At 41.2% G+C, this 15,646-nt stretch overlaps 1 protein-coding gene across 2 annotated transcripts in view; it reads right to left on the reverse strand.

Moving 5' to 3' along the window:
- AMPD2 (adenosine monophosphate deaminase 2) overlaps positions 1–15,646 on the reverse strand; it is a 285,686-nt gene that overhangs the window by 149,983 nt on the left and 120,057 nt on the right. Inside the window, exon 1 of one of the 2 annotated variants that reach the window (XM_069756336.1) lies at positions 11,904–12,039. The exons of the other annotated variant lie outside the window; for it this stretch is intronic. Coding sequence (XP_069612437.1) covers positions 11,904–11,934 — 31 coding nt within the window. The 5' untranslated portion in view covers positions 11,935–12,039. Of the gene's footprint in view, positions 1–11,903; positions 12,040–15,646 lie in introns of those variants that run through there. 2 annotated transcript variants of the gene reach the window in all.

Raw genomic sequence — 15,646 nt, forward strand, 5'->3', positions numbered from 1 at the left:
ATTGAGCCCTTGACCTTGCCAAAAGTGCACCAAAGCTCCTTTATTGTCATTTTAATTGAAAGTAATTTTGTCAGATACTGGAACACTAAAAGTACAGTACTAGTATAATTTTTGATAGGGGCTATGTCCCCTGTATCACTAGTTTAATATGCATTTTTGGGGGTTACATACTCCCTTTAATGCAACAGAGGCTATGTGGCCGGTATATGAGTAATGTAATATCTAACAAGTAGACTATAGAAATAAAATACTATGAAAAACATGTACATTGTGAGATTTGTGTTTTTGAAAAGGATCCTGCATATGCCTAAACGGTGGGATATGTCACAGGTTCTCGGGAGCTCTTCCTGGCGCATACATGTAACAGAGACCAGTAATTTGATATGAACAGAATCTTAAAAACTTGTGAGGTTTACTTATATGAAACACAAAGGAATTTATACAATTCATAGACTTACAGTAGCTGTTCTTTTGGTTAATACATTTTATTGTTAGAATAAATTACACAAAAATTAGGTGATTTCCCTGAAGTGGAGATTCCCTTACTGTGAAGTCCCTGACTAGACTTCTCAGGCGTCATGTTCCTGATCTGTAACCATTTTTCCTTTTCATGGTGCCTGTTACAAGCATACATCTGAGCTTTTTCACCTTGGAATCTTAAAAGGACCTTTAGATTTTATTGTTTTCCACAACAGTAAATCATAAAAGAAATTAGATAGTGAACAATCGCTATAAGTATGCTGCTCACGGATGGTGGTCTACATTTAGGCAAGGAGAAAGGTATGATAAACCTGGAAGAAACATCTAGAGATGACTTAGTTGCTCTGCACTATTAACGGTTATACTATACTATATACAGTATTTATGCTTCATCCTCACAAGTTCTGCTGAAACACTGTGGCCCGTCAAGATGAAAGGCGAACAAAAGAGTACCAGCTGTATAAAATTTGACCTAGCTTAAACAGGCTTTATAATTTTCGTCACAAAATGTGGAACTAAACTGAACTCATGAACATCAAGGACTACGTGGCAGGAGCTCCTTATTGAGACGACTAGCTACAACAGATTAAACAGTGATTTATCAAAACTACAGCAAGAAGCCCAGTAAGTGAGACACTTTCTGCTCTCAGATGGGGCATCGAGAGACAGATATTCCTGGTTTATGCATTGTCAATTTTTTTATTTGCCATTTAACCCCTTTCTGCCAGCTGTCGGAATAGTACGTCAGCTGGCAGATCCCATGCTTTGAGGTGGGCTCCGGCGGTGAGCCCACCTCAAAGCCGCAACATGTCAGCTGTTTTGTACAGATGACATGTGCGCGCTGACAGTGGCATTTAACTAGCATTTCCGGCCGCGCGGCCGGAGGTGCTCGCACCGCTGACCCCCGTCACATGATCGGGGGTCATCAGTGCATTGCCATAACAACCAGAGGTCTCCTTGAGACCTATATGGTTGTTGATGGCCGATTGCTTTGAGCGCCACCCTGTGGTCGGCGTTCAAAGCCATGGTCTGGTCTTCACAAGAGTACCAACAAGGCAGCGACTAGGACCTACAGAACCTCAGATGCCATAGGAACCCATCCGCACTCCAAAATTTCATCTTAGGGGACTCAACAAGTGTCCAGAACAGATCATGCAGCTTAAACGTTGCTGTCAGTGAGAGACAGTTGCATTAAAAGGGCTAATAGAATTGACCGGTGCCATCTCTGGTCACAGCTATTAGACGCACATGCTGCCTGTATCAGAGATTGTAGCAATAGTAAGCACGGCACTCTTGGCTTCTTAGAGGTGCACTAGTTAGGTATCCAACCCGTCAAATATAGGCAATAGAATACTAGGCACTCAGGAGATATTTTTGCAAGGTGAGAAGTGAACAATTCGTTTATTCAGTGCATCCAGCTCAACAATAAACAATTTCGGTCTAATCACAAGACCTTCATCAGACACAGTTTTTGGATTACTGAAATATACATGTAAAAATACAAGAAATTCTGTTTAGACAAAATACAAAATACATGATGCACAGTGTAAATACAGGCGTACAACATTCTGCTTGGAAGAATAAAATACATCACTTGAAATGTGACAGACAACGACCGTGGCGGACTAAGTAGAATCGGCCTGGTGTTCCGTGGGTCGTGAGCCTGGTTCAGGAGATGCTATGGACTGTGAACGTGTATAGGAAAGAAAGGTTTGTCAAATGATGGTATCGAGTCCCAGTGAAAGGACGACCTGAAAGGGTTGTAAAAAGACCGTCCCCTAAATAGAAGAAGGATACAGCGAATGAGGTGGCCCGATGTACGGGGTCACAGAACTAAGGTGCAGGGTGAGGTGCCTACAACACAAAGACAAGAGCACATAAAAAAACACATAGTAATGCCATATATCAGATATCATGCAAGGCAACTGAGCGTAGAGCCCTTATAGGCGTACTATCCGTGAGTGTGACCACCATGAAGCTATATGTAACGATACTGGATCTATAGATACAGTCCCTCAGTGCAGTACATAAAACCGGGATAGTAGAGAGCCCCCCCATATGTACAACCCCCAGGATACCTGGAAGCCACGAAAGTTATATGTGGGCCCACATGGGTGCCAACATCGAACGGAGCCCGGGAGGGAAGCGCCTAGGAGAAATAGGGTAAAAAAAGGGAGGTAAAAAATGGAGATAAAATACAGGGCACCGCGCCTAACGCAGGCTAAGTGGCTAACAGCAGGAGGGCCCCCCTGTATGAAAAACTATGGCAGTTACCTGGAACAGTATGTAGGTACGGTGACTGAGCGCTGCTGAAAGGCGAGACACTCGCAATGGTGATAGCGCTGTGGAGAGAGGGAGCAGGAAAAGGTAACCATACCGAGGAGAATACAAGAAGAGGGAAGGGGAGGGAAAAAAGGGGGCGAGGGGCAAGCATAGCTAGAAGAGGGCGCTGCTGTACCTTGTGTGCTCAGAGGGCATCGGCGCCGTGCAGGAGGAGACACTATCTCTCGGGGCTGCTGGGAGGTAGCGGCACTTCCGGGTTTAAGTGCCCGCCGTCTGGAGACCAGCTGACGTGCTGCGTCATAGGATCACATGAACGGCGCCACCCGCGCATGTGCAAAAGGGGGAAAGCCCTGGGAGGAATGTCGGAGAATGGGGCGCCTGCGCAGAGTAGCTAGGTATAGAAAAGACTATGTCTGTAAGAATAGAGGCCATATGCCGAAGGAGCTGTAGCGCAGGATGTATAAAAAGAGAGGATGGAGTTGCAGCATGGTGCTGGGGGCTGGACAGGGCTGAGGGCAGGTGCTGCAGAATAATCCGAGCAGTGGCAGGGATAACCGAACTGAGTAAAAAAAGGTCCCTAACTAGGTGGTCACATCGGAACAACATATAGAGAACAGACTAACACTCTATATGGAAAAAGGGCATCATGTAGCAATACTATACCATGTGAGGACAGACAGATCAGTGCTCGGTGCGTGGGGTACACCTAACGGTTCTGTAAAGGAAGAGACGTGAGACAGTTAAGAACAAGGCCTACATATTTAAACACGGTCAATGTACATAACCAACAAGATAAAAACATGTACACAGTATATTACAAAAAGGCTGAAACATCATAGTCCCTGTTTAATCCCTTTGGTTCTAGGGTCTGCAAAGTATAAATCCAGTATGCCTCCCTTTTCTGGAGCATTTTAATGCGGTTCTGACCCCTTCTAGGGATATCTACCTGTTCTAACACCTGGAACCGGAGTTGGGCGATATTATGGTTCTTTTCGGAAAAATGGAATGGTAGGGGGAGGTGCGTCTTATTACATCGGATGGTTGACTTATGTTGGGCTACCCTATCCCTCACTGTTTGTGTGGTCTCACCCACGTAGGCCAAGCCGCAAGGGCATTTGATAAGGTATACCACGAATGTTGACTCACAGGTGTAGAAGCCCTTTATGGGAATAGCCTTACCCGTTTGAGGATGAAAAAACAGAGGGTCTTGTGATTAGACCGAAAACGTTTATTGTTGAGCTGGATGCACTGAATAAACGAATTGTTCACTTCTCACCTTGCAAAAATATCTCCTGAGTGCCTAGTATTCTATTGCCTGTATCAGAGATTGCTCACACATTGAGTTTTTGCCTTATTTCTTCAACTCATTTTTCTGTGGAACAAAGTCAGCGTTTTACAGGACCATCAAAGTGAATGAGATTTCTTGAAACCTCATGCACATTCTGCTTACGGTATTTTTCTCTTTGCAGATTTTAACCTTCAAAGCATTTTTTCAAATGTGGAGCACATTAATTCTTTCAGCATTTTTGAAGCATTTCCCACCCATTCAAATTAATGGGGTAGACAATGCAAGTAAAAACTCATGCAAAAAAACACATTTTATGCAGCGTTTTTCCTGCCATCGCTCTGCAAATATGAAATGCATGCACATATGCATGCCCTAATACAGCTAGCGACTGCATTGTGTAAAGCCGAAAAAGCTACTGAGCCCACTCCTTACAACCGGTCCCGCTTTATTACATAATTCTACTTCATGGGGCGGGAAGAGGTTAAATATGCTGTTGCTTTCAGAGGTGTGTCATACTTGTTAATCTCTGATCTCTCTTTTTTTGGTCCATGGATGGAGTAAGTGTTAGCGGCTTGTTATTTGCATGTAACTTTTTGGCCCCGATTTATCAAAGCTTTTAAACCATAAAAACTTTGAAAAGTCTAAAAAAAAGTCTAAAAAAAAGTTTGCACAACGTGACGTTTTCAAACCAGTTTGAATCAGCTATGCTCATATTGGTGGAGTTTGGAGCGGACAGGGCATGACTACGTCGACCCATCACATTTAGCAAAACTGTAGGCATTTCTTATTCCAGAAATGTTACACCAGTCCCTCTCATTGGTATTAGGCATCACAGTGGGAAGAATTTCAGATATACATTAACGTTCAAAAGTTTAGGGTCACTTAGAAATTTCCTTATTTTTGAAAGAAAAGCACATTTTTTGCCAAAGAAGCTAACATTAAATGATTCAGAAATACAGTCTATACATTGTTAATGCGGTAAATTACTATTCTAGCTGCAAATGTCTGGTTTGTAATGCAATAGCTTCATAGGTGCATAGAGGCCCATTTCCAACAACCATCTCTCCAGTGTTCTTATGGTACTTTGTGTTTGCTAACTGTGTAAGAAGGCTAATGGATGGTTAGAATACCCTTGAAAACTCTTGTGCAAGTATATTAGCACAGCTGAAAACAGTTTGGCTGATTAGCGAACCCATAACCTGACCTTCCTTTAAGCTAGTTGAGAATCTGGAGCATTACATTTGTTGGCTCCATTAAACTCTCAAAATGGCCAGAAAAAAAAGAACTTGTGAAACCCAACAATCTATTCTTGTTCTTAGAAATGAAGGCTATTGCATGCGAGAAGTTGCCAAGAAACTGAAGATTTCCTAAAACGGTGTGTACTATTACCTTCAGAGGAGAGCACAAACAGGTTCTAACCAGAGTAGAAAGAGAAGTGGGAGGCCCCGCTACACAACTGAGCAACAAGACAAGTACATTAGAGTCTGTAGTTTGAGAAATCAATGCTTCACAGGTCCTCAACTGGCAGCTCCATTAAATAGTACACACAAAATGCCAGTGTCAACGTCTACAGTGAAGAGGCGACTCTGGGATGCTGGCCTTCAGGGCAGAGTGGCAAGGAAAAAGCCATATCTGAGACTGGCTAATAAAAGGAAAAGATTAATATGGGCAAAAGAACACAGACATTGGACAGAGGAAGATTGGAAAAAAGTGTTATGGACAGACGAATCCAAGTTTGAGGTGTTTAGATCACATGGAAGAACATTTGTGAGATGCAGAACAACTGAAAAGATGCTGGAAGAGTGCCTGACGCCATCTGTCAAGCATGGTGGAGGTAATGTGATGGTCTGGGGTTGCTTTGGTGCTGGTAAAGTGGGAGATTTGTACAAGGTAAAAGGGATATTGAATAAGGAAGGCCATCACTCCATTTTGCAATGCCATGCCATACCCTGTGGATAGCGCTTGATTGGAGCCAATTTCATCCTACAACAGGACAATGACCCAAAGCACACCTCCAGATTATACAAGAACTATTTAGGGAAGAAGCAGGCTGCTGGTATTCTATCTGTAATGGAGTGGCCAGCGCATTCACCAGATCTCAACCCCATTGAGCTGATGTGGGAGCAGCTTGACCGTATGGTATGCAAAAAGTGCCCATCAAGCCAAACCAACTTGTGGGAGGGGCTTCTGGAAGCATTGGGTGAAATTTTTCCAGATTACCTCAGTAAATTAACTGCTAGAATGCCAAAGGTCTGCAATGCTGGAATTGCTGCAAAGGGAGCATTCTTTGGTGAAGAAAATTATTATTTCAAATAAAAATCTTTTTTTCAAACCTTGTCAATGTCTGGACTAGATTTTAAATTCATTTGGCAACTCATTTGATTAATAAAAGTATGAGTTTTCAAGGAAAACACAAAATTGTCTGGGTGACCCTAAACTTTTGAACGGTAGTGTATACAGACAGCCACACTTTCTTCTCACCCTAAAACTAGTGAAAGGTAAAATTACTGACATTGCTTATCATTTTACACTCGCACCTGTCAAGGGATGGGATATAGTGGGCAGCAAGAGAACATTCTGTTTTTGAAGTTGATATGATGCAAGCAGTACGAATGGGCAAAGTGTAAGATCTGATTCATCACATTCTCCTTCATAGTAACAGTATTTCATAAAGGCAGTGGCCTCTTTCAGCATGATAATTCCCTGACAAACTATAAATGTTATTCAGGAATGGTGTGAGAAACATATCAAACAAATCAAGCTGTTAACTTGGCCTCCAAATTCCCAAGATCTCAACGAGATGGAAAACAAGTTAGATCCGTGGAGGTCCTAATTCACAACTTACAGGACTCAAAGAATCTGCTTCTGCTACAAATATACCACATTGTATAAACACTTTATTTTCCCATAGAAATCTTTTATACAGAGATAGCTAAAAATCTCCAAGTTCTAGCAATGAATACAGAAGTTATTTCTTCAAATGTAAAATAACTTTGTGTACATTGACAGTTGTGACCCCCAAAAATCTGCAAATACATACATTAATTTTTTTGTGTTAGTTTTGGCCAGGGTGGATTTGATTTAAATCTAACTGATTTAAATCACAATTTAAATCACGATTTAAATCACTAGTCCGTAATCAGTGATTTAAATCAAAGTTTCTACCTAAACTAGTTCTTGCTACTTTAACATGCAAGTAGATGAAGATTTTTAGAATCACTTTTTATATTACTTTTTTCTCCCCAGTTTAATGGGTTAATCATTCATATTTGGACACCACTGTTCTGTTGTACTTAGGAAGGAGAAAAATAATCCTGACCTTAATAACAATTTAAATAGATTTATTCAACTGAAACAATAACAACATTACAGCATAAGTTATTTGCTTTTACAAACATCCATGTTTGTTAACTAATTTGGCTAAACAAAATATATATATATTATAAGAAACTTAGTCTGTCAGCCCAGCCGACACATGAAAAACTTAAATACTACTGTCCCTGCTGTCCTCTGTAGCTCACTTGTCGTCATCTTCATCATCATCATCTTCTTCTTTGTTCCTATTCATAATCTGGAAAAGAAAAACAAGCTTTCCTGCTTTATTGGGTCCCAACCGATTTCTCAATTTAGAATGAATGAGTCCAAAGGAAGAGAATATTCTTTCAACGCCTGCAGAAGAAGCTACTGCTGTTAAAAGTGAAATCATTACTTGAACAGTCTCTAAATCCAAGCGCTTAAGTGACTTCCACCAGTTTACTGGTGTGACCTTCCTTAAAATATCTTCAGCAAACATATATTTCTTGAATGGTTCCCCCTTAGCTCTGAAGTTTATTATAGTTGGCATTAAAGATGGATGATTGCTGGATACCCATGTCATAGCTAACTCCTCTTCCTCAGCACTTAGGTTTTGACCCTGATATTGGATATTGACAATATTTGCCAAAAAATGAGCTGGAGTCAGTGCTTGTCCCATTCGTTTGTTTACTGCTTGTAATTTAATTCTGTCCATGTGTAGTTCTGTTTTTAAGTGTTCACTCAGTTCCTTCCAAATTTCAACAGCATCCGCAATAAAACAGCTATTTTTCTGTATTTTGTTTAAAGCTTGAGAGATGGGTTTCAGGAAGCTCAGCATATGTTCAACATTTCTCTTAAGCCCAATGTTGAGGATTTTGGCCGTGACAGTGCCATCTATTTTATCTCGATTTTCTTCACAAAGTGTCATCAGAATAGGCCAGTTTTTGATATACTGCTCAAAACAGTCCACCACAGAGTTCCATCTAACATCTTGTGGGAGCGTTAGCTTGGTTCCACCCATCCTTTTCAGAGCTGCTGCAGCAAAATGATTATTACGGAAGTATTTAGCAATTTCAACAACATTAGCCTTTATTTCTGGAACACTTAAGTCTTTGGCTAAGATGTGCAGCAAATGAGCACTGCAACCATATGTTATTAGCAGCTTTGTAATCCCTCCCTGCTCTTCTAAATCTCTTCTCATCTTGGATACGTTTGCAGCATTGTCAGTGACCAAACTGCGTACTAGACATTTGAATTTTTGTTCACATGTCATTATAGCTTTTACTGCCACTTCTTGTAAGTATTCTGCTGTGTGTGCATTTCCTGACGTATCAGTTGTTTGTGCAAGGAAGACTTCACCTTCTTCTGTTGTAATACAAGCACATACAATAGGATCATTGTGGACATTACTCCACCCATCAATACTTAGGTTAACAATTTTACCCTCCAGAGCTGTTGCACATTGTTCCATTTCTCTGTCATACACTTGATCCAGCAGTTTCCCTGCAACATCAGCTCTGCTGGGTGGACTGTATCCTGGTCTCAGTGACTGAACCATATTAATGAAATGTGGGTTCTCAGTCAGACGGAAAGAAGAGTTCGTTGCATAAATAAACTGGGCAAGTTTTTCATCAATCAACTCTTTTTCTAATCTGCTAGTTCTTATCACAAACCTATCTATGGTGGTTCCAGGAGGTAAAGGTTTTTTCTTCCTTTTGGGTGATGGTGATATGTGGCTGTGGGTGTCTGATGATGATGCTGCTGCTAATGAAGCACTATCCTGGATGGATAACTCTGAAACTGTAGAACAGTATGATGGTGATCTTGGAGTTGGATAGTTTCCAGAATCCATGAATTCCCCTAAACAAAAAAAGTCAATGCTGTTATTTTATTGTTTATACAATTTCTGCTTATTGTACACAACACATCACTGCCCCTGCCCCAAAAGGAATATTTGTTTTTCTTCATAACTGTACCAAATGACAGTAACATGCAGTAATAATAAGAAATATAATTTTTCTCACACATGACAGTTCAGTCTTTAGAAATAGGATTCAATAAAAATGTTTACCAACCTGAAGATCCTGCCTGTTCAGAAGTGTTTCTTTGGTCATCTTCATCACAGCACTTCTCATGATGTTGCCTCATTCGCGCCACCAGGCCTTGCATCTCTTTGTTGCATTGTTTGCATTTTGCACGCATGCCTGCCTTACCGATAGGCTAAGGAGCTTCATTAAAATATTCCCAAACTGGGTCTCTTTTACGGCCTGCTGCCATTATAAGGAAAGAATGTAATAAACCTCAGATCGTACACACAAACAGATCCAGACTTGTCTGTCTGTGGCTATGCTGCAGTATTGTGCTCAAAGTTTCACTTTCATTTTCTTGTCTGCTTGCCCTTCCTCCTCCTCACACTTAGATTCACATTCTTCTTGTGTTGTGCAGATCTATTCCACTCCAAACAATCAGAAACATATTGTCTAACTTCTTGGACTTGGCACTGAAGGGGTTGATTCTGTATTCATAGGTTTGTAGAACAATAGGATTAAGGTCTTTTTCTCAACTCTGTTCATGTTGTAACATTTTTGCCGTGAAGAAGAGGCTGGGACCTCTGCGGAGTCAAATTCAGTTTTGAGAACTGCGTAAGTAAAGCGAGCGTCTGTGATAATATAGGAGAGAAACTGCCCACTAATCCTACAGAAACCTCTGGAAGAGCATGGCATTGTGAATGTTACACATATACAGCCTTTATTCTACTGAGTTAAACAACTCAGCTTTATCTCATGATGGAAGAACCTTTGGATGGTAAAATATTTTCCTCAAAAAGCAGTTTATTGAAAAAAATCCGATTTAAATAAAAAAAATCCGATTTAAATAAAAAAAATCCGATTTTTTTGATTTAAAAAAAAAAAAAAAAAACATTGATTTTTATCCACCCTGGCTTTGGCATAATTGTGGGTTTACTGGTTCTTCATGCCTTTCAGACATAAATCAGACTGCTTAACCTCTTAGATGGTAGGGTCAATAGTAGCAGCATCTAAGTGGTACCCTCTATCTCCCAACAGGTGCCAGCCACGACAACAGGATGCCACTAAGTAGCCCTGACAGCCAGTGGTTTACCAATGGCTTCGAAGACTGCCACGACTGTATGGCTAACAAATTGCTGGTTTACCCCGAGAGGCAATAATGCTTTGGTATGCCAAGTATATCAAAGCATTATAACGGCAATTCTGAGTTCACATTGTGATGTACAATAATCAATATAGTAAAACAAATATATATATAGCATAAAGGTTAATAAAGTTTGTAAAAAAAAATGTTTATTTAAATAAAAAATTATAAATCTAATCCAAAAAATAGATCTATATTGTCACATTTCTCATGAACTATACTGTAAAGTCAGCACGTTACATCAGCCACACTGTAAATTATGTGAAAAAAAAAAACAATGGCAACATGCTTTTCACAATTTCACACCAAAAAAAAAAAAAAATTAAAAACTCCAAACACAAAACTTATTTCTATTAAAAATATTACTTCACTAAAAAAATTAAAAAAAAGTATAACTCTAGGAATGAGATGACATAAAAAATGACCATCAAAACTAAAACTATTAAAAGGGATGAAGCAGCACAGCCAGAGCCTACTCTAAAAGTTCCTGCAAGGCTTTAACCCCCCAACCATTTATGCCTGTATAGACATTTAAAGATAAACAAGTTAATCTCTTTTTGACCCAAAAGCAATGCTCCAGTAGTGAAAAATCACATTTAGAAGTTCTGTATTAATGTATTGGCAAATGCATTGGGCCTTGATGATGCACTAACAGCTCCTCAGCCTCACACTGTATAGCTCTCCTTTGGCTGATTGACAGGTCGTATCCGCCAATACACAGCAATGAATACAGCATGAGACTGAGGAGCTATAAGTGCATCGTCATGTCCCAATGCACTTCCAGACACATTTATACAGAAAAGGAAATTTGGATTTCTAGCTGCTACAGCATCGATTTTGGGTCATCAAGAGATCAATTTACCTATTTTTCAAAGGACTACACAGTCATATAAGTGGTTTTGATGCAGAAATTACCAACAAGTTCCCGATAAGAACATGTTCAGCTCAAATGTATGACATCTTTTTCTAAAGAAATGTCAGAAAACTGTTACAATTACATCAGTAATTGGGCAGCACGGTGGCGCAGTGGTTAGCACTGCAGCCTTGCAGCGCTGGGGTCCTGGGTTCTAATCCCACCCAGGACAACATCTGCAAAGAGTTTGTATGTTCTCTCCGTGTTTGCGTGGGTTTCCTCCGGGCACTCCGGTTTCCTCCCACATTCCAAAAGACATACTGATAGGGATTCTAGATTGTGAGCCCCATCAGGGACAGTGATGATAATGTGTGCAACCTGTAAAGCGCTGCGGAATATGTTAGCGCTATATAAAAAAATAAAGATTATTATTATCAGTAAACCTAACTCATATTGCACATTTTGGATAAACTTTGCGGTAATTCTGGGTCATGTTCAGAATTACTAGAGCACAGAATAAGAGTGACTACATACCTCTTGGCAGAATTTTGGGTGTATCCATCATGCCTTGAACAGGATGCCCAAAAGCTAAATTCCTCACACAGAATAAATGTCCATGCACGGAAGTGCAGTGTTGTCACATAAGGCCCTTGTTCCTAGAAATATTAACACAGCAGGTACAGACACACCTGGCCAAAGAGCAAATTTGTCCAGTTAATAATCTTCTAATAGGAAGTGATACATGACAGATAAGAGACAGTAACAGCTCGCTTTCATGCAATGCTCTGTTCCTACAGTCATATTACAATGTCATTTAGTCAAGAAATTACTGAATTTTAAGTGTTAACGATATGCAATGATGATAGATAGATAGATAGATAGATAGATAGATAGATAGATAGATAGATAGATAGATAGATAGCTTGTAGAGCTTTCTATTAACCTTCGTCCGGTTGAGTAGGTACAATTGTAACTATTCCGTTTTAAAATTGCAATAACTTTTTTTTTCTCGAAAAGCCATAGAGGGCTGAAATTTCGTGACATCTCTGCAGTTTTGGTCCAGAATATATTGGCCAAATTTCAATAAAATATATATGAACGTACAATTGTACCTCTGCAGCCTGTTAACATTATAAAATTATGCACCCTGACGAAGGATAAGCCATAATAAATAACTGAAAAAATGATGAGGGGTCACCCCTATTTTTGATAACCAGCCAATGTAAAGCACACAGCTGAGAGCGGATATTATCAGGATGGAAACTTGTAACATTTTGCATTTTCTTGCGTCCGACGCTAGCGTCGGAAACGACGCACGTGTCGGAAAACGCAACAAAAAAAACGCACGCGTCCCCCATGTTAAACATAGGGGCGCGTCGCGGCTGCGTCGCCGACGCAACAGCGACGCACATTAGCGGAACGCTAATGTGAACGTAGCCTTATTACTGAAATGTAAGCCAGAAGAATGAGGAGACCATGTTCAGCACCCGGCACCGGGGAACAGCGCCTACTGTAACGCTTATTCCCTAGCGCTGATGCGTGTCACATAGATGACATCCATGTGTGTTATGTGTATGCATGTGTGCGGTACGTTTTATGGCCCATGCTGACATAAAAAAATGGACATGTCACCGTGTTTTGCCCATAGACACACGGTCCGTGGAAACACACTAACATGTGCACAGACCCATTCACTTGAATAGGCAAATAGCGCTCCGTTCCTCCCGAGTCTCTCCGCATGGCTAAAGTAGCACTGTACAGCCACATATGGGGTATTTGTGGGACAAATTTAGTTGCCATTTTACCCATTTCTTGCGTGAAAATGTAAAACCTTTGGCTAAAACAAAATTTTAGTGGTAAAAAGGTAGTTATTTTGTGCTGTTTGCACAATGGTATAAAATTCTGTGACACACCCATGGTGTCAATATGATCACTGCACCCTAGATTACCATATTTTTCGGACTATAAGGCGCACCCAGGTTTTAGGGGTGGAAAATAGGGAAAAAAATATTTGAAGCAAAAAAATGTGGTCAAATATTTAATAACATAAATAACATACTATTATATGTGGTGTTATTATATATAATAGTATGTTATTATGTTGGAAGCTGCGGGACCAGTGTGGTGTCTGTACAGTACTATAAGAAGATGCTGGAGGGTGAGTATAAGAATGGGGGCACAGGGCTTATATTTAAAGCACCACTCCAGCACTGCAAAATAACACTGGAGTGCTGCTTTAAAATCCCATGGGAGAACTATAACTCCCAGCATGTCCTGCAGATCCTATGACATGCTGGGAGTTATAGTTCACCAAAGGAGTGGCAGAGTGCTTTATTGTGTTTTGTAAAGACTAACCTCTTAAATGTGGCAGCCAGCCACACTGTGGTGAGGTAAAAGCATCCCATGACTGCACACAGAGCCTTCCCTCGTTTCCTTTCCACAGCACAGGTTATGAGGAAGCTGCAGATTCTAGTGGAGAGCCTGAAGGACCTGGGTTGATGTCAAGAAGAGGGAGGGCTCTGAGCTGCCATGTGATGCTCCAGCCCGCCCACTCCTGACATCAAACAGGTCCTGTTTGTGCACAGCACTTGACGTCCAGCCCAGGCATGGCAGGCAGGTATGCAGCGATCTCCCCTCTCCTCTGGCCCCTGCTGCTGCTGCCTCCTCCTCCCCCGAACACACAGACCTCCCCAGCTGCTGCAGGAATCAGCGCTGGAGAAGCCATGTGTGTCCCTGCTTAAGTGCAGTATTCATTTGCTGCTCCTGGCTCACAGCTCAGCTGATAGGTGGGCGGGGAGCCGCTAATGAATATTCACTGCACTTAATCATCGGGACCACATGGTTTCCCCAGCGCTGATTCTGGGCAGCGGGGACATCCTGAAGTGGGATAACAGTGCAATCCCACTCATTGCTGCCCCCCTCCCCACATGCTACATCCATACCATAAGATGCACCCACACTTTCCTCCCAAATTTGGAGGAAAAAAAGTGCATCTTATGGTCAGAAAAATACAGTAATTCAATGAGAGGTGTAGTTCATAAAATGGGGTCACTTATGGGGGTGTTCTGCTGTTTTGCCACCTCATGGGCTCTTCCAGTGTGTCATGGCACCTGCAAACCATAACAGTTAAATCTGGCACTTCTTCACGTCTGAGCTCTGGCATGCGCCCAAACAGTGGTTTATCCCCACATATGGGGTATCCGCATACTCAGGATAAATTGCAGAATAACGTTTGGCATCCAATTTCTCCTGTTACCCTTGGGAAAATAAAAAATAGGGGATGAAAAGATCATTTTTGTGAAAAAAATATGATTATTTCTATGGCTCTGTGTTATAAACTTTTGTGAAGTACTTGGAGGTTCAAAGTGCTCACCATACATCTAGATAAGTTCCTTAGTTTCCAAAATGATGTCACTTGTGGGGGTTTCCACTGTTTCGGCACATCAGGGGTTCTCCGAATCCGACATGGCGTCCGATCTTAATTCCAGCCAATTTTGCGTTGAAAAAGTAAAACGGCGCTCCTTCCCTTCCGAGCTCTGCCATGCGCCCAAACAGTGGTTTACCCCTACATTTGGGGTATCAGCGTAGTCAGGACAAATTGCACAATAACTTTTGGGGTCCAATTTCTTCTGTTACCCTTGGTAAAATAAAAAAAAGTCATCTGAAATACAAACACTTGTAGGTGTAAATTTTCCACTTCCCAGCAATGTTGAAAAGTACACCATATAGAGATTGCACTATTCCCCTATTGCACTATACCCGTTGCAACACCCAATTAAGAGTGAAATCTTATCTAGGGTCCAGATGATAAACAAATGCTTCAATGCATTTCCTTTCCATAATGCAAATTCATCAGGAGGCGAATGGATCAGTCGATGTCAGAAGATGCAAGACATTCGGCAATCAGGACATCCTGGTTGCAGGTGTAAAACTCACCTGCAACCAGGATGTCCTGATTGCCGCATGAGGCATTTGTTTATCATCTGGACCCCAGATGAGATTTAACTCTTTATTGGGTGCTGCTATGGGTATAGTGCAATAGGGGAATAGTGCAATCTCTATATGGTGTACTTTTCAATATTGCTGGTTAACACACTAAAGGGGAACATTTAAAGGGCACCTACAAGTGTTTGGCTCTGAGACCTAAATAGTGAGAGTCTTGGGTTCGGTGCAAAGTGCATGAATCAGTGAGTAGACTAGTGCTGGTTTAGGGGTGGCATGACCCGTACCTGTAAAAGCAGGGAGTCTAGCGGTTGGGCACTTGTTGTTTACACTAA

This window comes from Ranitomeya imitator, chromosome 3 (assembly GCF_032444005.1).
Source record: "Ranitomeya imitator isolate aRanImi1 chromosome 3, aRanImi1.pri, whole genome shotgun sequence".
In the NCBI taxonomy this organism is placed as follows: Eukaryota; Metazoa; Chordata; class Amphibia; order Anura; family Dendrobatidae; genus Ranitomeya; species Ranitomeya imitator.